Raw genomic sequence first — 21,857 nt, forward strand, 5'->3', positions numbered from 1 at the left:
CACAGGGGCTCCTCAGCTCAGACAGGCCTTCTGTGGGGGCTTTCTGGTCCCCAGGGTTAGATACGGTTCCCTAGTCTGTCTCTCTCATCCTCAGAACATGAGCACTTCAGTGGGGCCAGGCATGAGCCTGCCTTAGCTGGTCTGTGCCTTTGGATCTATCATGATGCCAGTGTGTGACCAGTGCCTCAGAGACTCTGGCCCTGCAATTTCATGGCCTGTTACACCACATAAAACCCTCTCCATGACCATGTGTCACTCCCAGACAGGGCACAGGAGTCTCGACTACAGGGAAAGTAGCAACAGGAAGGAGTTGAAGCAAGGCTGTAAATGTCTGCGTGTGGACAGGCTATTCTAGAACCTTCTCCCCAGGAAAAGGCCTGGCTCTCTGACAGCCACACTCTTCACTTCTCCGTAGGGCCAGGCATCCTAACAGCTCCATAGAGAACCCCCAAGGAGGCCTCACAGGAGGGCGGGAACACCCTTCCTTAGGGTGTGGCACTTTCTATACTGTAGGACTGTGCCCCTCTCCTGTGCTCACTGATTGTGCTGACGGTAGCAGGATTCAGAGGGTGTATCCTATGCACGGGGTGTTGCAGGAATGAACAGTGACCACCCATGGCCCAGTGATAGTTAGCAGCTTAGACCGCTCCTCACAGGGAGGAAGAGGCAAGTGCAAAGAACAGATGACAGAGCTGGACATGGTGGCAGGAGGATTTGGGGGCAGGGGGTCGCTCATCTTTACTGCCTAGTGAATTTGAGAAACTGTCTTTAAAACCATCCAACCCAAAGAACAGACAGCACCCCGCATGCTGTGACTCTAACACTCACCTTCTCTGCTGCCACCCTCACCGTCTCCTGGGACCTCTACTGCAGCTGAGCACCTTCAGCCTTCAGTACCACCTCAGGGTCACCCCACTCCCTCTGTGCACTGGTTTTGGACCCACACAGCCTGGCTTGTGGCACCTGGTTGCACAGTGGAACACTTTATTGACTTATTCCTACATTGTCTCCTTTACATGCCTGAGATGCTTTGGGACACGACTGAAATCCTTGGGAAGGTGGGCAGAGACCGACTCCTCCACAGGAGGAGGAATGGTGCCAGAGCTGCCGGCTCTGTCTCAGGAAGCCTTGAATGAAGTCTGGGCTCTGGTCTTGCACTCATGCCTTGCAGACTGCAGATTCTCAGTCTCCTGTGTGACAGTACTTGGGGCTGTTCTCAGCTGATTCTTTGATTAAAATTGTCACCCTGTGAACAAGGCTGCTGTCTTGTGACTTAACGCTTACTGCCGTCTCTAGCAACACTCTGGTCTTGTATCTACTTGACCCACACCCTCTGCTCTGCTTTTCCAGGGAAAGTGCGTTGGCCAGACTTTAACCAGGAGGCGTATGTCGGCGGCACAATGGTTCGCTCCGGGCAGGACCCCTATGCACGCAACAAGTTCAACCAGGTGGAGAGCGACAAGCTGCGTATGGATAGAGGCATCCCCGACACCCGGCACGACCAGTAAGTCCTCCGAGCATGTGGGCAAAGCTGGGGGTGTCTTCCCAGCGGCACTGGAGTTCCTCACGCCTTAGTGTTGTCGCAGCAGGAAAGATCCTGAAGTGACGTGACACTCAATGCCTCTTGGCCGTTCACAGGGGTAGCAGGCTGTTGGCTAACAGAGGGAGTGAGAGGAAGCCGTGTGTGGGGGCCTTGTACTTGCCGGTCTGCTGTATTGTGAAGCTGCCCTCATAAAATGCTGTTCATAGCCTTGGAAGGAAGAAAATCTAAACTCCCACTTACTGGGCCAGCTGTAGTTGGGAACATTCTGGAAAACCAGAGGAGAGATTAACTAACTTCTTAGTGGAGCTGGGGTGCAGAGGGCGGAGGGCAGGAGATCACACTTCCCTCCTGGCACTAATGGAGACAGGCCTTCCACAGGCTCTTCTCCTTTTCAGGACTTGGGTGGGAGGTGCCCTGATACCCCCAAACTCAGCCTGGGGCATCCTGAGACCCTGGAGATTATTCTGACACCATTTACAAGGAGAGTGCTACACATAGCCTTGGTCGTCTCCCCCAAACTGTCTTCATGCCCCAGAGAGGAAACTGAGGCACTGGACTAGGAGCTACTGACACGAGGCTGGAAGGGCCTGTAAGTGTCAACAGGACAGGGTTATAGTCATCTAGGAGACAAGGCTCTGGCTCCATTTGTAAAGGACTTTCTAGATTAGGCTAACCGAGGTGGGTCTCGCCTCAGCTGTGGGCAGAATCATACCGTGAGCTGTGGTCCCAGGCTGAGTAAAAGAGAAAGCAAGCGAGCACCAGGATGTGTCTTTGTTTCCTGTAACATGACCAGCTGCCTTGTGTTTCTGCCTAAAGTCTTCCCCACCAGGATAGACTGCGCAGGGAGCCAGACACACCCTTCTTTCCTTGTGTTGTCAGATTTCTTGTCGCAGAAGTGAGAAAAGTAACTAATACAGGGCCTCCGTCTCAGGGGACAGAGCAGAGTCGGAGTGGAAATGCCACCTGGCCGCCTGAGCCAAGATGCCACCTGGCCACCTGAGGCTTGATCTCCGTGCGACCGTTGCACTTTGTGTCACCAGCGCTGCTGAGCTGGGTTTCCCACCAGGATTTGACCGTGGCGTGCTGCCATGGCGTGGAGAAGGTGGGGCTTGGCGCTTGTAAGCGTGGGACTGGCTTTCTGTCTCCATCGTGAGCCTCAGAATCTCAATCTCTACAGACACACTGTCTTCCAATATTTTTGCAACAGTTGTTTTTCCAAACTGATGGGTTGATTTCTGCCTGGTCTGTGTTGGCCTCCCCTGTGTTTAAGCAGCAGCTGGGGGCTTTCCCCATTGGCTGAATTGAGGTAAATTAAATCCTGTGCAAACCCTGACAGGCTCCAGGAAGGGAGCACTGAGTATGCATTGGCCCCAGGAATCCATCTCCTGGTGTCAGTGGAAAACATCTGGTTGGCATTCTCTTTGGCCCCTTAAGGTTTCTAGGAGACCAGTGCTGTCACTCTTAACTGTGAGACCTCATACGGCAGAAGTCAGTCCTCAGTGTTCACAGAGCCGGAAGTGGAACAGGTGGTGAAAGCGGATTCAGGGTGAAGTGCCCAGAATCCTATCTGCCTGGACCCATGAGCCTTCATGACGTCCTTCAGCAATGGGACAGGAGCCAGGCCAGCCCTTTGGCTTGTGGGACACTTAGAAGAGCTTCTGTGAGGACAGTATGCAGCTTGTAAGCAGAACTGGGAGTTTGGGGGTGTCTCCTTTCTGCCAGGAGCTCAAGGTAATTTACTTGAAGATCTTTTCTGTTGGGAAGCTGACAAGCCCGTGTGGAAACACAGTGTCGGGGATTTCTTTTCTCTGCTGGCCAGGCACCGTCCTTGTATCTGTTCCACTAAATCCCATGAGGGTGAATTTTATTTGGTGACGATTCCCTCAGCCTTCCAGCGCTAAGTCAGTTTCAAAGCTGCTCCCGCTTCATTTTATCTTGAATTTCAGATGTTGGGATCTGAAACATGCTTGCCTCTCAGTAAAAGAGGGTCCTAAGATGAGGGTGCCCTGCTGCTCTCCCAGAGGAGCACCTGAGAAGGGTCTGCCTGTCACAAACCTGACTGTCCAGCAGGGCACAAATGGAGCGGTGGGCTAGGTGTAGCCCTAACTGCTGTTACTCTGGAGAGTAAACACTGCTAATGCCAAGGGAGGGCTGTCACAGGCGCCCGCCAGCACAGCGTGAGGCTCTGGCAAGGTGGTCATTATGGGACCTATGGTTTTCCATTGTGAGGCTTAAGGCCTGGGTAGGGCAGTCCAATCCCTAGAGTGGCTGAAGAAACAGAGGACACTTGCTCTTCTACATCTTATAAATGCGGACTGCTGGTCTAAAATCTTTTAGTTGGAGAGGTGTCGTGTCTCTGGCGGGGAACCACCTGTATGCTCCCGCCCTACATCCATAAGCTTTTAGGCCCCATGGCCTGTGAGCTGTGAGTTTGCCTAAGGCACAAAGCTATATCCAGTCTGGTGTGTGTTAGTCTTCACACTCAGTGTACACTGGTATGAGGTGGGTAGGTCTGTCTGGGACTTCAGATCTAAGTTTCCCAAAGCCCTGGACACAGAGCTCACCCCCGGGGCCAGCAAGCTGGAAATGGGCCTTGGTGGGCGAGCCCAGGTGGCTTTGCCGTCTCTTTCTGTGGAATGATCTGGATTAGGCTTGTGTGTTAAAGGCTTGGCTGGTCCCAGTGCACTTGGGTGACGAGGCCTTTGTCCAGGTGTTAAGTGTGGCCAGGTTCACAGTTTGTTGTCCTGTTGGGAGGTAATAGAAACTAAGTGGGGCTCGGTTGACAGAAATGAGGCCCTGGGGACTGTATTGCATCAGGGTCAAAGCCAATGGCTATAAGAATCTGAGCTCCCCAGCTTCCGGCTGCCTGCTGCTCAGTGCTCTGCCATCGGGTGCAGCCACCTTGCTGCCATGGCCCAGAATCCTTTGTGGTCCTAGCTTCAATCATGGGACCTGCATGTTCCTACAATCAGGAAGCAGTGAATATTGTGAGCTTGCAGCTGACCTCACTCCCACGGGAAGCTGGCTCCTCTGGCTCAGGTGGAGGTGTCCTAAGAAGCAGGAGAGCCAGCTTCCGTTGTCCAGTTCTGGTTTGGGGGCCAGCAAGGGCAGGGCCTGCTGTCCATCAGTGTGTTCTTCCTTTCGAACCTTCTGAGGTGCAACAGGCACCTGGGAAAAGCACCTGGCCAGGGCAGCGTGTGGCTCGGACAGACAGCAGCTCTTGTTTAGGCTGTGCCAGCCTCCTGAAGCCCTGGAGGCAGTCGCTGCTCTCAAGGTTATCAACAAGGTCACACAGCTTCCCCGAACATGCATGTGCTACGCTGGGCAGAAATAGGTGATGCTTACTCAGCAATGCTGATTTCGTTTCTTGTTCTCTGGCTCTTTCTTCCTCCGTGGTCCTGGGCCTTCATGATTGAGTGCGTGAGTGCACCTCTGGCCCCACCCCAGCGTGCAGCCTACTGGAGCAGCCATCACCTTGTAAGGCCCACCAGCTCTGGGATGCTTACCTGGATCCCAGGCTTTTTGCCTGAGATTTGCTAGTAAGCTTTTGTTTTTCCTGGTGGCCTGACACCCTTGACGTATGACATCTCTCCACCATTGGTCTTGCTTCCTGAACACACTGGAATCTTCCATGTGAGCTTGCTGTGAGCTCTGGAGAACTGACTGAGTCCCTGGCCCTGTCTGCTGCATCCTTTTCTCCTGTTCTCCTGGGTGAGCGCTCTCTTGTCAGCTACTTAACGTTTCAACCATGATAAACCAGCAGAGTCCAAGATGGATGAACATTTGTTACTTCTCTGAGCAGCACACCTCCCCGCCCCATTGTTCTCTGTACACAGACACAGACACACACACAGATACACACACACCACACACAGACAGAGGCACACACAGATACACACACACCACGCACACAGACACATACACACACGCCACACACACAGACACACACCACACACACAGATACACACACACCACACAGACACACACCCAGATACACACACAGACAGATACACATATGCACACAGACACATATACACACAGATACACACACTCCACACACATAGACACACACCACACACAGATACACACACAGACAGATACACATATGCACACAGACACACACACCACACACATAGACACACACCACACACACAGGCACATACACACACACACACACACACACACACACAGAGCACAGCATTCTTGGACAGCAGGACACACTTCTTCGTCTTTCTTTCCCCTCAGTCACTCTGTCTCCCGCTGTTTCTGGTGAGGACAAACTGCCTTGTTCTTTACAGGGCATTTTGTCTGTGTTTACAGTTGCACTTTAAGATTCCTGTCTGTGTTCACTCTGGGATGTGAACCTGTTTGGGGTCTGAGGGTCTGAGTCCCTGTAACTCCCTCCCACCATCCTTGCGGGGCCCCTCCTCTCGCAGGCCCTCTGCTGCCTTGTATTCTTTTTTTTTTTTTTTTGTTCCTCTGTCTCCATGTAACCCGCTTCCTCCTCAGTGACTCCTGCATGTCAGTATTGAGTCTGCCTGAAATCCATGTGTAGACGGAGAACACGCGAAACTGCTGTATTCTGTAGTTGATGGGTACGGAGACATTTGAAGGCTGTGCCTGGTGTTTCCGTTTCCCAAGGGAAATAGGCTTTGCACAAAAGATGGGCAGATACTGGCTGGGTTTCCATTAGGTGGGAGGGGTCTGGAAGGTTCCGAGTCTTTCTTCTTCTAGGAAGCACCCCCTGGGACTCCCACCCTAATCTCATCCCATGGTTTTCAGCAAGTCCTGACTTGGGTTCTGGCCTCCCCAGTCCAGGTACCTCCAAAACCTAGGTCGGCCTTTTGTGCACAAGGCCATTGGTGTTGGACGGATCGTGCCCTGGCAGGGAGGAGAGGGCAGCAGGAGCTCGGGCCCCACCGTCTTGGTGCGTCTAGCAGCCTGCAGCCTCCCCAGCATTTCCAAGGCAATGTGTGCATCTCATCCCTACCTGTCCTCTCGTGAGTGGTTTCGTCCAGAGCAGAGAACTTAATTGTCCTGAAAGCAGAGTGTTTCATCTGGAGTCCTAATGGAAGCTGGAACGAACAGTTCCTACATTTCAGGGACGTGTTTGTCTGCCCCCCACCCCCCACCCCGCCGCGAGGATAAGTGAGTAAACAAAAGTGTCGTGGGCATGGGGGTGGGTGATGTGACTTTTGTTAGCAGCTCCGTCTCTCGCTTACTGTCAGATCAAGGTGGACGTGATCTCTGACCCCGGGTTTTTATCTGCAAAGCAGTCACAGTGTTTCTGTGTCTCTTGGCTCGGACGTCTGTAGAAACACGAAAGGCCCATGAGCCCCCGGCTACTGTGCTGTGACCAGCGGCTTGCGTGCATCAGCTGGAGTAGACCGAGCTGTGCTCTGGGCAGCTTTGTTCTCGACTCGTGTGGCATGCCAAGCCAATCTGGAGGGCTGACCCCAACTACGCGGTGTCACTTCGTTAGTATGTGGGCCGTTCGGCAGCAGATCAGCAGAAAAGCAGTTTGGGGAAATGCCTTTGAAACCGTGACCCTGGCTACTACAGAGGGAGTCAGAGCAAGGAAGCCAGACTCCGCAGGACAGCTTGATACGTCAAGTGCCTGGATGTGTGTGTGCCTGTGCATTTGTACATGTATGCTGTGTGCACAAATGTGTGTGCCTGCACACTTGTACATGTATGCTTTGTACGTGGATGTGTGTGTGCCTGTGCATTTGTACATGTATGCTGTGTGTGTGAATGTGCATGTGTGTGTGCCTGTGCACTTCTACATGTATGTTGTATGCATGGATGTGTGTGTGCCTGTGCACTTGTATAGGAAAGTGAGTTCCAGATGCACATTGGGAAGACACTGGCTTGCCCTGTCCATCTAGGCACATTTGTGCAGCTGTCACAGAATGCCCGTTCCTGCCGGAAGTTAGAAGTGAGTCTTCCGGTTCCAGAGGTCCACAGATGGGGCCTGTGGTTGTTGTCTGGAGAGGAGCTGCTTTCTGCTCCCAGAGTGGCACCTTGGGGGCTGTGAGCTCCAGGGGAGAAGCAGAGTCCCTGTGAAATAACACACAGCGCACGGTGCCTGGGCTTGCCCATGTGTGCTCCTGCGCGGTCCTCTGCCTGTGGCACATGGGTGCCCCCTGCTTCTGCACACGGGGTGACTCCTTCTCGTGCATTCAGATTGGATCAAAATTTGCTATCAAATATGATAAGGAGTCGCCCACCACAGCTTTTTCCTTTGGTTACGACGTCGCTGTAGAGGGCAAACTGTGTCCTTGTTAGGTAACGAGAAGAGGGGGAGCAGCAAGATAAGATAAGCCCTCCCTGGTTCACGCAGACCCCCCCCCAACACCAACTCTGAGGGGCTGGCAGCCACTGGGGAAGCCTGTGGCTCGGAGGGCACCTTGGGCACCTTGGTTATCTTGCCAGCCACCTGCTAACGGCTGTTTCTGTGGCCGCGGAGCTGCTCCAGCCACCAGCAAAGTGCCTCAGCCACCCAGGACTCCAGCTGCTCTGTCCTAGCTCGGCACAGTGGTGTCCTCAGAGGCTCCGCGTCCTCGCCTGAGGGTTTACTCCCCGTCTCGTCTCGTGCTTGGCTTTAGCTGCCAACCCATGGAAATCAGGGTGAAATGATGGCAGCGCCAGGGTCTGTGGCAGGTGCGCTGGTGGACCTTCTTTCGGGCAGATCTGCTCCATCTTTGTGAACAGCCTCGCGGTGCAGCCTTTCCCTGTCCTCCTTTGTTTAAATACTCCTGCTTTCTTACACCGCTGTTTATTTAACTCACCATTTTGAGAGTGTATTTTTTTTAAATAGGTGCGTCTGTCATATTTTTAAAAAAACAAAAAGAAAACCACGTCAGAGAGCTGAGAAACACTCGCATGCTTGCTTGGATGTCCCTCCTGTCAGGGCCCAGCTGCCTCTGCACCCCACTTGGGGAATGGGGAGTGGCTCCTGGGGCCTCTGTGGCTTCCATCCTCTGAGCTGCCCAGCTCATGCCCGTGTAAGTAGCTCACTGGGTGGACTAGGTCGCAGCTTTCTTCTTCCAGTGCTGACCATGTTGGCTGAGTGTTTATTTAGTTTATTTAGTCCTTCACTCACCGATTTGAAAGGGCAGCGTGTTGCTTGGCCCTGAAACGGCCTGAGTGTTTGTTCTATGTAGGGCCTAGCCTCTCGGGGGTGGCTTTGGGTTTTGAGTTAGGTTCCTAATTCAGGCTTTCTAGGGCCGATGCTCTTGCCTTCTCCCTCCCTTCCGTCTCACGGTTGTGATAAGCTCTGTGAAATGAATGCAGGACAGCCGCATACGTGTCTAACGGTGCTTAAGACAACTCATTGCAAAGGACTTGTTTCTTAAAGTTGTCTGAACATCAGCCACACCTGTTGCTACTTTTGTCACTCGAATCGTTTGATGACTTCTAGGCAATTGCCCGTGGATGTTGACATTTGGTGGCCTTTTGTTTTATCTGGCTAGCTCCGGAGATTACGTCTTCCAAGAAGATTGTAAATCTTAGGCAGTGCTGTCCATGCCTGCACTAAGGTCCCAGACAGACAGTGCTGTTCATGCCTGCACTAAGGTCTGTAGCTGTTGTGAGTCCCTCTCTTCCTCTTCTTCTCTCCTTTCTCTCACCCATGAGAACCAAGCTCCTATTGGTCGCAGAGGTGCCCACAGGGCAGGGGAAGCCCTGCTCACCCACTGGGTTCTGTACAGACTCTACCTTGTGTGTGTCCCTCTGCAGAGCTGCCCGCTGGTCCTCATGTGGCCAGTCATCTTGAGATCACAGCAGCTGTGACTACTCTCACAGGGTCGGGCTTGCCAAGATACACGAGCAGTTAACAGTTGAAGGGGGCCTAGCTTCCCCGAAGCTGCCCACACTCCCATAGCTACCCCGGACTCACTGGGCCTCCACCTACAGTTGTTCTGCTCATCAGTGCCACGCTTGGGGCGGGTCCATGGCTGTTCACTTCTTTGTGGGGAGGTTCCATGACAGCAGCGGGGCCTGCCAGTCTCTTAGCGCCGCTGCCAGCTTTGTGTTCAGGCACAGCACGCCTGAGTCTCTTGTATTACGAAATGTAGTGTTATCATTTCAGTTATTTTTAAGCCTGCTTTAAAATAACCAAAATACTGTTATTTCCCACTTGTCTGGAGTTCTGCTTTGAGTTTCTTTTTTAAATCCAGTGTGTGTTTAGGCAACAGTTTCACAATTGTATGATTTTTTTTTCCCTTACTGTCAGTTTAAACTTAAATTGTTGCTATTCACCCCATCCCCAAGCCCATCTTTCGGAAGTCAGATGCTACAGCTCATGGTGTTGTTTCTTTTTTTCTTTTTTCTTTCCTTTTGTTTTTGTTTTTTTTTTTTTTTTTTTTTTTTTTTTAAGACAGGGTTTCTCTGTGTAGCTTTGGCCATCCTGGACTCACTTTGTAGACCAGGCTGGCCTCGAACTCACAGCGATCCACCTGCCTCTGCCTCCCGAGTGCTGGGATTATAGGCGTGTGCCACCACTGCCTGGCCTCATGGTGTTATTTCTTTGCCTGGTACTAGTGGCCTTAGTGTCACGTCTCTGGCTGTCTGTAGCTGGGGCTTTTGCTTCGGCCGGCTCACTGATCACGTGACACACTTCTCACTTGGCTCCCATGGCGGCCTTAGAGGGTAGGTGCCTTCATTATTGTTCCTGTGTTGTGCCAATGAGGAAACGAACCACAGTGATCTAATTAAGCAGTGGGGGCAGCGTGAACACGCCTGCCTGCAGGGTCATGCCTTCGTGTCCCTATTCTGTGCGTGTGCGTTTTTGTTCAACTTGGATTGGCCAGAGGTAATGCAGCTTCCTTAATTACTCTCCACTTTATTTTTTTTTTAAGATTTATTTATTTATTATTATGCATACAGAGTTCTGCCTGCATGTACACCTTCAGGCCTAAGGAGGGCATCAGATCACATTATAGATGGTTGTGAGCCACCATGTGATTACTGGGAATTGAACTCGTGACCTCTGGAAGAGCAGACAGTGCTCTTAACCGCTGAGCTGTCTCTCCAGCCCTGTTCTTCACTTTATTTTTTGAGGCAGGGTCTGTCGCTTAGCCTGCAGCTCACTGATTTGGGTAGGCTAGCCAGCTCTGGAGCTCCGAGGATCTGCCTGTGTCCACGCTCTGCCCTCCCGTGTGGGGATATAGGCTCTGGGGACTGACCTCAGGCTCTGGTCCTTGTGTGGAAGCCCTTTACCGACTGAGCCATACTCCCAGCGTCCGTGTTGTCTTCCTCACATGTGTACTAGCTGTGTTTAACATGTTTTAGAGTACCCAGAACCGTCTCGGGGTGCACAGTATTCCTCTTACAGCAGCCTGGCTGGTTGTGCTGGAAACCTTGGTCCTCCTGGCATCCCCACGTGACAGGATGTGATGTCATCACAGGGTTCTGCGTATTTCTAAGAGCATCTAACCGACTTTGGTGTTGTGATCTGGCATTTGGGAAGGATGTGTTCATGGTTATACCATTTGCAATATAAACTTAGCCGTGTGTTATCAGCTTCCTTCTGCCACCTGATTTAGCCTGCATGGCACTAGTAGGCTGCTTTTGTTTTGTTTTTACACTGTATTGGGGGTTGAGCCAGGGCTTGCAAGCACTCTGCCACTGAGCCACATCGCCAGCCCTGTTTTCACTTTTCACTGTAAGCGGAGCCCAGTAGCTCTCCGTTCTGTAGCCCAGGCCCTGCCATTTGTTCTGCTGTGTGCCTGTTTGGGTCTTCCGCTACTGTTCATCTCAGCACCCTTTGTCTTGAGTCTCTTCCTGTCCCTGTAACAGAGTCCCTGAGACTGAGTCTGTTCTGAAGGCTTGTGGTTCCAGGGGTGGGAGCGGTGGTGTGGAGGGGGTGGGGGCTGCCTCCAGGGATGGGGGCTGCCTCCAGGGATGGGAGCGGTGGTGTGGAGGGGGTGGGGGCTGCCTCCAGGGATGGGAGCGGTGGTGTGGAGGGGGTGGGGGCTGCCTCCAGAGATGGGAGCAGTGGTGTGGAGGGGGTGGGGGCTGCCTCCAGGGATGGGGGCTGCCTCCAGGGATGGGAGCGGTGGTGTGGAGGGGGTGGGGGCTGCCTCCAGGGATGGGAGCAGTGGTGTGGAGGGGGTGGGGGCTGCCTCCAGGGATGGGGGCTGCCTCCAGGGATGGGAGCAGTGGTGTGGAGGGGGTGGGGGCTGCCTCCAGGGGTGGGAGCAGTGGTGTGGAGGGGGTGGGGGCTGCCTCCAGAGATGGGAGCAGTGGTGTGGAGGGGGTGGGGGCTGCCTCCACGGGTGGGGGCGGTGGTGTGGAGGGGGTGGGGGCTGCCTCCAGCCCAGAGTTTATCTCAGGACAGAAGGCAGCCATGCTGGAGAAGTGGGCAGGGCTCCCGTGCTCCCGCCTCCTCCTCCCTCTAGACTTCATGGATCTGAGCCCGCCTCCGGCTTTCTTGCTTTAACACTCTTTGCTTTATTGTTCCCTCCAGTTGGTTAACAAAGTTTGTTTTCTACTTGTAACTCAATTAGTTGACATTTTTAGCAGAAGTAGTAATTAGGCAAGTCCTGGTTTAATGGTATGACTAAACTGTGCCTGTTTTTAATGGGGAGCACATATGCTTTTCTCTGTCTTACCCACTTTTTGTTTTGTTCGATATGTTGGATTAGATAGATAATTATAATTATCTTAATTTTTGCGATTTTATTAAATTGTATGTGTATGAGTTTTTGCCTGCACATGTGTCTGTGTACCACTGCGAGAGCAGTGCTGCTGGAGGCCTAACATCAGATACCCTGAAACTGGAGGTTCATGTGGCTGTGAGTTGTCAGCCGTCATGTGGGTACTGGGAATTGAACCACAGTCATGGCGAGAACAGCCAATGCTCCTAATCAGTAAGTCGTCCCTCCAGTTTCCTGCAGTCATCTCCGAAGAGGGTTTTATTTGGGGAAATTTATTTTATATGTCTCTTGCAGAGGACCAAGTTTCATTCCCAGCATCCACATCATGTGGCTCACCAGAGCTCCAGGGAATCTGATACTCTTTTGTAGCCTCTGAGGGCCCCACACATACACTTGCATTCATGTCATTAAAATGTTCATTTGCACAGTGTTCATGCGCTCAGCTTAAACTACACGGCTGTCACATGGTTCTATGCTTCCTCCTGTTTCGTACCCCAGCTTATTTTATTACTTCTTTACGGGTTTAAGATGTTATTACATCCTTTCGATTTATTTGTATGTGCGCGTACACACAATGATAGTGCGTGTATGGAAATCAGAGGACAGCGTGCAGGAGTTGGCGCTCTCCCTGCACTGCCTTGAACGCCAGCTGCCAGGCTTGGTGGTGAACGCCTTCACCTGAGCCGCGTCCCTGGTTGCTTCCAGGTTCTCTAGGCTGGAGGGGGATGCGCGTCTCAGCACTAGCATGCTTAGGAGCCTTCGCTTTCCTGAGATGGCTCTCCGTCGCCGCGTGGAAACACTGTTCGCAGGACACAGGGTAGAGTCGCTGAAGCTGTGTTCTCCTTGCATGCTCGGTGTGCGTTGCTACCTATGAATACCACAGAGGCAGTTGTGATATGGGACACTTGGTGGGAAGGAGACACTTTACCACCTTGTTGAGCAAGAAATCTTGAAGTGGCCGCCGGAGCCTGCGCCTTGGGTGGGGACACTCCAGCTTCCCTCAGCCCTGCCCCAAGCATGTGGTTTTCTGCCTCATCTTTGCCAGTGTGGTTACGAGGTTGTCACAGCTCCATGCACCATGGTCATTTCCAGACCAGCCACCAGGGGGCAGAAACGGGCTTTCCTCATTGGCTCTCTTCTCCGATCCAGAAGCTGGTCTGTCCCAAAAGCTTCCAGGGCTCGCTGCTGTAGTCCTTGGGCCAGACCTCAACCGCGGCTGCTTCTGACCCAGGAGCAAGTGAACTTTTCTCAGATCGCAGGCCCCCAGTGCGGCAGAGGAGAGGATTGCACAGAAGTACAACTATTGGTGTTTAGGAGCGCGGGCCCAGCTAGGTGTTACTGTGACTTGCCACTTTCTCACCAAAGGGAGGTTGGTCTTCCCGAAGCCTCAGAAGAAATGCTCGTCACTCACGGGCGGTGCCTGAAGAGATGGGGTAGTGACGGTGTCCTGTCCACAGTATGGATGCTGACAGCCCTCCACTTCATAGACACCTCCACACACCCAGCAATTAAGTGCCTGTCTGTCCTTCATCTTTGAAAACAGAGGGGCCAACACAGCCTGCAGTTACCAGCTGATCTATTTGCCAAACAAGCCAAACACAGAACATTGAGGGCCCCTGAACATCGAGGGCCCCTGAACATCGAGGGCACCTGTGGCCAGGCAGTTCCCAGACCACCTGCTGGGCAGAAGGCTTGGTCGTGCCCATGAGCTCCATGTAGGGAGATAACTGCTGTTGCTGTGAGGCCCTGGCGTGTGGCCTGGAAAAGACAGGCAGAGGAGAGAACGTAAGCCGCTCTCCCGAACATAGAGTCTGTCCCTGAGAGTCAGCTGTAGCTTTGACTTGCTGCTGCAAAAAGTAACATAGAGAGGGCGAAAAGCCATAGAAAGCCAGAGCCATGGCCTGGAGAAGCAGGATTCTTCTGGAATTCTTTATAGCTAAACTGAGGACTTTCTTTTCTTTCTTTCTTTTTTTTTTTTTTTTAATCTTTCAGTTTTACTTTTTTAGGTTTCATATATGAACATTGTGTTTATGTAGTTTCCCTAGCCCCCTCCACTGCACCCTTCAAATCCATGGCCTCTTTCTCTTTAATTATTATTGTCTTACACACACACACACACACACACACACACACACACACCACACACACACACTATACACACACACACACACACACCACACACACACCACACACACACACACACACAGAAATGTATATATACCACCTTCTGAGTCTATATGATGTTGTTCCTGTGTGTGTGTGTGTGTGTGTGTGTGTGTGTGTGTGTGTGTGTGTGTGTGTTTTATCTTAGGTGTCTGGTTTGTCAAGCCGCCATTTTAATGGACAGGAAGCTTCCAGAATGATTATGTCAGTCCCAAGTCTTTGGAGCCTCAAGTGAGGGAGGACCGACATGGGCATCTGCAGGGGTGTCTGTGAGAAAAGAACCCGGCTGCAGCTTCTCGTGCTGCTCAGTCCTGTTTGGCAGGGAGGAAGCGCGCCCTACAGCTGCCACCTTGGCTCACAAGGGCAAAGCAAGACCCTTTAAATGCAAAAGCCATTGCTTTCTTTTTAAAGAGATTCTCCTGGGACCCCATCTTGGTTGAGTGTGAGGCTTATCTGGATTTGTGCAAAGTCACTCCAACCCATGGGGTGTGAGATCCTTCGATCCGATGCCTCATGAATATGTAAAGGAATTTTAATAAGCCGCTGGGAAGCCGCAGCCTGCTTGTTCCAGAGCCCTAGGAGACTTCCAAAGGGAGCTGAGCTTCCTGCAGAGAAGGGAACGTGAGAGAATAGGGCGTGATCGGATGGGCCCACAGTCCGCTGCTTTGAGAGTTAATGTGCTGCCCCGTGTTTCCTGCATTCCTACTCCGCCCCTTAGGTCCCACTGAGCCACCTAACCCAGATCTGCTGGTTCAGTCGGTCACTCCTGCTGCTCTAAGTGGGGACCTGGCTGCAGAGCGGTGCCTCAAAGCTCAGAGCCCTCCCTCCTGTGGCATTACCTCTTGACAGCGGTAACATCATTAGTAATTTGTCTACAGCTAAAACTTTGCAGGTTCTTCTTCAGTCTAACTCCCTGCTAAGTTTATTAGTTTGCTTGTCCATGAAGGCCCAGGTGCTAACTGCAGAATTCCGTCCCCACAAACAACTGTTACACGATTTTTTTTTGTGATTAATTAAAAGGAACTTACTACAATGACTAAAATTAGCCAGCGACGCCCCTTGTGCAGCCGCAGCCTAATTGCTGTGTAATCAAGTTGCTCTTCTCCTTACGCTCAGACTGCGAGGTCTGAGCTTGTTTTGTCGGGCCTGGGGAAGCACGCAGCACGAGGGCGCGGCTTAGAGCCTGACCTCTCAGCATCTCTGCTGGTGCCCAGCTGCTGCTGCTCCAGCATCCACGCCCAGCCCAGCGGTTGAGTGTTGAGCCATGGCTGAGCTCCAGGGCTCTTTCCAAATCCATGTCCTTTTCCCACTGACTGGGGGAGCTGTAGGGTAAACCGAGTCTTCGGTATGTGGGGCCGTAGAAGGCTCTGCCACCAGAAGAGATGACAAGTATGGGTATGGGGGATGGTCAGCTTGGGAGATACAGGTTCCCCACTCAGTTCAGCACGCCTCTCCACCGTGCTGCACCCACCGCTGCATTTCCTCTCGCCCTGGTGTTAGTGGCACGGTGTCAGTGGTGTCACCACTGGGGACTCTGGACTCCGGCTGCACTCAGACACTTCTGACAGTTTCCCAAGGCTCTGACAAGTCCCTCGCCCTCCCAGCGGCATTGTGTGGAGACTCTGGGACAGCTCTGTGCCAGCGTCCCCAGACTGGCCCGGAAGGAGTCGTCACCTGAGCTCTACTGAGCTGTATTCTCCTTGCTGTGTATTTTGACCACGTGACACTTGATGGTCTTCAGCCAAGGCCCAGAAGAGGCGGAGTGTCCTTAAAACTGGCCTTCAGTGACTCAAGTGAGAGGCGTCTGCAGCAGCAAACACAGAGGTCCAGAGCCACCCACCATCTTTGCAGGCCTAGTTCCTTACAGCCCTGTGCCTGAGATAGTCCTAATGTGCCTGCTCACCTGCCAGTCCTGCCAGCTGTCCACTGTCATAGGTTCCTCGGAGGAGGCTGGGCAGGTCGTTCCATACTGTTAGAGCCAATCACCCAAGCAGCTTGTGCCTGTTACAGGGGAAGCAGTGACGTCAGTCCCCCAGAAAGGGCAGCTGAGAGCTGAGGCAGGCGCGTGGCTGAGGTGTGTCTGCCTGAGGGTGGGAGGGCCTCCCTGCTGTAGAGCATGTGCTATATGTGTTACGTGTCTGTTCTCAGTTCATGCAGGTAGCAGAGCTCCCTTGTCTGTAAGCAGAACCTGGCTGTGTCTTCTGCTTCCGTTGTGTTGCGCTGATGCCAGAACTCCCCAGCTGGCAGGCTGACTGTAGCCTTTTGGCCTTGCAGCCCACCCTGCTTGTCAGTCAGGGGTCATCCATTGCTTACAGGGCAGTCTTTCTTTTTCCTCAGGTGTCAGCGCAAGCAGTGGCGGGTGGACCTGCCAGCCACCAGCGTGGTGATCACATTTCACAATGAAGCCAGGTCAGCCCTGCTGCGGACGGTGGTCAGGTGAGGCCAACAGAAATCTGGAAGTGTCTCACAGAAGTGTCGGGGGCACCTGACACCAGCTGCCAAGCATGGGGCTTGGGTAGCTAGCTGTTGGCTCCTCTAGCTGAGGCTGGGAGCCTAAGGGGAGAGGAGCCTCGAGCAGAGCTCTCCCCTACAAGGCTCCGTCCCTCTGTCTTTCCTCAGTGTCCTGAAGAGGAGCCCACCGCATCTCATCAAAGAGATCATTCTGGTGGATGACTACAGCAATGACCGTGAGCTTTACCTCAGCAGCCTTCCTGCTCCGGGGTGTCTGGGAGGAGTGGCCTAACGCAGTCTGGGGTGTCTGGGAGGAGTGGCCTAACGCAGTCTGGGGTGTCTGGGAGGAGTGGCCTAACGCAGTCTGGGGTGGAGCAGACACCTAGGGCAGGAGAGAAATGTCCTCAGATATCCCAGGGGAAGAGCTTCCCATAAGTGTGTGGCCTTGTGGCCTAGAGCCTGTGTAGACTCACCAGTCTCTGTCTCTCCTCTCTCCTTAGCTGAGGACGGGGCCCTCTTGGGGAAAATCGAGAAGGTGAGGGTCCTCAGGAACGACCGGCGAGAAGGTAAGGCGGTCCCTTTCTTGTCCCTTTTGAGACGGTGTGTGAGTTATTTTTCTCATTGGTATAACAAGTGCCGTTTAAAGAAGGAAGTGTTTATTTGGGGTCATAGCTCAAGGGATGCAGTCTACCATGGGGGCAGGAATGTGAGGCAGCTGATCAGTATGGGCCTGCAGCAAGCAGACACACAGTGGGCCCTCAGCAAGCAGACACACAGTGGGCCCGCAGCAGTCTGACTGAGATGAGCACTGGTGCTCAGCTCACTTCTTAGGCAGTCCAGGACCCCGGCCCATGAGATGCTGCCACCCACTTTTGACCTAATCTTAGAAAATTATTCTTAGACATACCCAGAGGTATGTTTCCATGGTGATTCTAAGTCCTGTCAGATTGACAGTCGAGATTGACCGTCACAAGCTTGTGATACGCCACTCTTGCTTCAGAAGGAAGAAAAAATGGTTTAGTCTGAGTCAAACACAGGTGCCATGGCCTAGAAACACGGAACCAGGATTGTCCCGAGTGACGGCTGCTGTGGAAGAGGTGTCACGAACTTAGTCACAGCACACTGTCATGTGTCATTTACCACGTATTGTGGTGGGGACATTAATTAGACAAGTGTCAGGAGTGCCAGGGAGCCTCTGCTGTGGGTGCAGATGCAGTCTTGGTGGATGGCAGGGGTCTGTCCCCTGAAGACCCAGCGGTCATGGGATGCTTGGTACTAGGCCAGAGGGGCTGAGAGCTGGCTCAGCAGTTAAGAGCACTGGCTGCTCTTCCAGAAGACCCAGGTTTAAATCCCAGCACCCACATGACAGCTCAAAGCTTTCTGCAACCACAAGTTTCAGGGGATCCAACATTCTATTCTGGTCTCCTCAGGTAGTATGCACATGTTGCATACACACACACACACACACACACACACACACACACACACACATACACACACATACACACACGCATAGAAAATTAAAATTTAGTAAAAACAGGAGAAGCCAATGGCTTGTGATCTGCAACACTGAAACTTGGCAGTGAGCCAGTCAGTGTGGCCTTCTACACAGACAGGCTTCTTCGGGGATTCCCGTTCCATCCGCTTTTCCTGGCCCAGCAGTACCTCAGCTGAGCGGCAGCTGGCTGTCTCCTTCGCTCCAGCAGAGCTGCCCAGGAGCCCCGTCCCAGTGGATGCAGGAAGGACAGTCACAGCTTAACTAACTGGGACGCGCATTTTCAACCCACATGTGTATTTATACATGCGGAAAGTTGGCTTCTGTCTCTCCCTCGCACACAGCCAGGGAGTCCCATCAGTGCCTTGACAGCGAGGGCTTGAGATAGCATTAAGGCTTAGCCACAAGGAGCGCAGCGACTCCATGCTCCAGGCATGCCGTATAATCACAGATACACGTTTGACAGCCCGCTGAAGGAGAACCATCCCAAGCGGGGAGAGAGCTGTCACGTCATGTTGTTGTGATTTTGCAAATGCCAGCCCATCGCCAGCTGTCATTCTCACCTACGTGGGCAGTTACAGAAAAGACTGCAGGGTCTGGAAGCTTCTCAGGGCGTCTCAGGTGCGCTGCTGTCGGGGCTCACCCTCCAGAATTAGAGTGATGACACTCTTGTCACTCCACCGTGTGAGGCTGACGTGGACCCAGGAGTGGCATTTGTGCCCCCTAGTCAGTGCAGACTCTGCTCTTCCAGGTCCCCATGTGCAGCTCCAGTCACGGCAGGAAGGCATTCTTGCAGGAATCTTTTTTTTTTTTTTTTTTTTAAACTTACTGTGTATGGGTGTTTTTTTTTTCTTGCATGTGTGTCGCTATAATGCATTCGAGCTTGGTGCCTGTACAGGCCAGAAAAGGGTGTCAGATCTCTTGGAGCTGGACTTAAACACAGTTGTGAGCCACCATGTGGGTGCTGCAAATCAAACCCAGAATCTCTGGAAAAGCAGCCAGTGCTCTTAACTGCTGAGCCAGCTGTCCAGCCCAGCAATAATCTGTTTGTTTGGTTGGTTGCTTGCTTGCTTGGTTTTTTGAGACAGGGTTTCTCTGTGTAGCCCTGGCTGTCCTGGACTTGCTTTGTAGACCAGGCTGGCCTTGAACTCACAGAGATCCACCTGCATGCACCATCACACCCGGCATAATCTTTTTTTTTTTTTTTTTAATTTAAAAATTTGTACATGTGCACGTCTGTGTGTGAGTTGTCATATGTGTGCAGATCCCCGTGGAGACTGGAAAGAGGCATCGGATCCCCAGGAGCTGGAGTCACAGAGGGTTGGGTGCCGGGAACCAAACACAGGTCTTCCGGGAGAGCAGTGAATGCTCTTAACCACTAACCCTTAAAAAATAAAAATAACAAATAGAAAAACGTGCATTTATTAAACACTTAACATGTGATTTGCACTGTACTAGAAACTAGAGGCTTATGTGAGGTTATTATTCCTGCCCTTGGGGAGCTTACCTTTTAGTTTTGGAAATAAATATGAGTGTGAAGCTCTAAAGCTGCTGCCAGAAGTTACAGGGCAGCACATAGTAAGTGCCCAGTGCACAGTGGCGTCAGGCGGAGAGGGCTCCTCCAGGAAGCACAAAGGAAGCAAGGCTCTGCCGAGACGACAGGCTTCAGCTGGGGCTGAAGAATACTCGAAGCAAAAAAACTCACAAGAAAGGGGGGGCTTGGCGTTGTAAGCAACAGCAGGCTCACTGGACTCTAACCAGCGCTGTGGCCAAGCCCACTGCTCCCCAAACCCGGTCAGCCACACCACACAGACGGTGAAGCCTCACACCCTGAGCAGGCCTGCTGCAGGGCTCCCGTCAGCCCCTGAGGCCACGAGCATCTGATGGGACAAGGCCAGCAAGGGCTAAGAAAAGCTCAGGTGTTCCCTCAGGAAGAGCTGCACCTCTGTGCTGTGCCGGATGGTGAATGCAGAAGCCAGACCCATGTGTGGCAGCTGTGTGTGTACACTGACCTCACGCCCCATGTGTGAACCATGGCACAGATGACTGAGTTAGCAACAGAGGATGTGGTCCCGAGGAGCCACATCTGTAGGTTCTCTAAGGAAACACACAGACTCACTCGGGTCATGACAGCTGGCATTGGTGTTACTGTCCTTAAGCCCTGGGTGTCTCCTGTCTTCTCTCCCCTCCCCCTCCCTTCCCTTCCCCTGCCCTGCCCTTCCCTCCCCTTCGCTCCCCTCCCCTGTTCATGTACCATTGCAGCCACCTTTCATCTGTTAGGTTGTAAACCCCACAATGCACACAGTGCAAGGTTAAAAATCTTTTTTCTTTTAAAGAAAAAAGAGGTGGGCTACGGGACTCTGCCCCCAAGTCTGCTACTCCCGCCCCGCATATGTTCGCATTTCTGTGGGTGGTGTTTGTCCTTCAGCCTAGACAGTTCCTTTCAGGACTCTCCTCCCTCAGCTTCTTTATCAGAAGAATCTATTTTCTTTATCATTAGAGAGGTATCTTCTCAGTCCAGAGACTTGACTGTGAGTTTTTCCCTCAGCTCTTTAAAATGTTGCAGTATCTACCTGTCTTCTGTTTTTTCTTTTCTTTCTTTCTGTGTGTGTGTGGAGGGGGTATGTGTGTATGTGTGAGACTGTGTGTGTGTGTGTGTGTGTGTGTGTGTGTGTGTGTACCCTCAAAGTCCAGAAGATGAACAAGATTCCCTAGAGCTAACGTTACATGTGGTTGGAAGCTACCTGGTGTGGGTGCTAGAACCTGAACCCCAGTCTTCTGGAAGGGCAGAGAATGCTTTTGGCCACTGAGCCATTTTTCCAGCTGTTTTTCTTTCAGAGCACAGTCACAATATGTATTGTTGTCCCTTGCATGTGACAGTCACTGGCACCAGCGGCCCTCCTGAATATTTGTTGGTGTCAGATTTGATCATCTCACCCTCATTTTTATATATATTTATCCTGCTTCAGGTTTGCCAAAATACTCTTGAATATGTGAGTTGATATTTTCCACGGATTTAGAGGATAATGGGCCACGTGTGTCCAGGCGTGGCTCCCGTGTCCTGCCTCAGTTCTGCCTGCCCACAGCCACTTCATAGCTCTCATAGACACTTTAGCCTTTGCTCCCATAATTGTGTCTTCATCTCCCTTCATCTGTTTCTGTTGACTGTCCTCAGGCGCCCTGGTCCCCCTGCCAGCTCTGCTCTGCCCTGAGGGTCACTCAGTGAGTTCTTCATTGGAGATGGGAATGTCCATTTGACTCTCTTACAGTCCCCATCTCTCCGCTGAGATTCCCACACCCCCCCCCCCACGTTCACTCACGGAATCCATTTCCCGTGAGTTCTGGGACATGGTAATAGCCGTTTTTAAATCTTAATGTTCTAATTCCAAATCAGAGTCATCTCAGGGTGACTTTCAGTTGAGGTGTTTTTCTCCCTTGGGTGTGGTCCGTGTTCTCTGTCCTCCTTTCTAATGGTGTTTCGTTGTACGATGGATGTTCTGAAGGTTGTATTATAGATATTCTGAGTCGTTTCATTTTTCTACAG

The 21,857-nt window shown here is 52.3% G+C and overlaps 1 protein-coding gene across 1 annotated transcript in view; it reads left to right on the forward strand.

The window, feature by feature from the left end:
- The window catches only part of Galnt2 (polypeptide N-acetylgalactosaminyltransferase 2), a 56,139-nt gene that overhangs the window by 15,123 nt on the left and 19,159 nt on the right, over positions 1-21,857 (forward strand). The window contains exons 7-10 of the mRNA XM_051168871.1: positions 1,351-1,504; positions 16,705-16,803; positions 16,987-17,054; positions 17,319-17,384. Coding sequence (XP_051024828.1) covers positions 1,351-1,504; positions 16,705-16,803; positions 16,987-17,054; positions 17,319-17,384 — 387 coding nt within the window. The remainder of the gene's footprint in view (positions 1-1,350; positions 1,505-16,704; positions 16,804-16,986; positions 17,055-17,318; positions 17,385-21,857) is intronic.

This window comes from Acomys russatus, chromosome 26 (assembly GCF_903995435.1).
Source record: "Acomys russatus chromosome 26, mAcoRus1.1, whole genome shotgun sequence".
Taxonomy (NCBI): domain Eukaryota; kingdom Metazoa; phylum Chordata; class Mammalia; order Rodentia; family Muridae; genus Acomys; species Acomys russatus.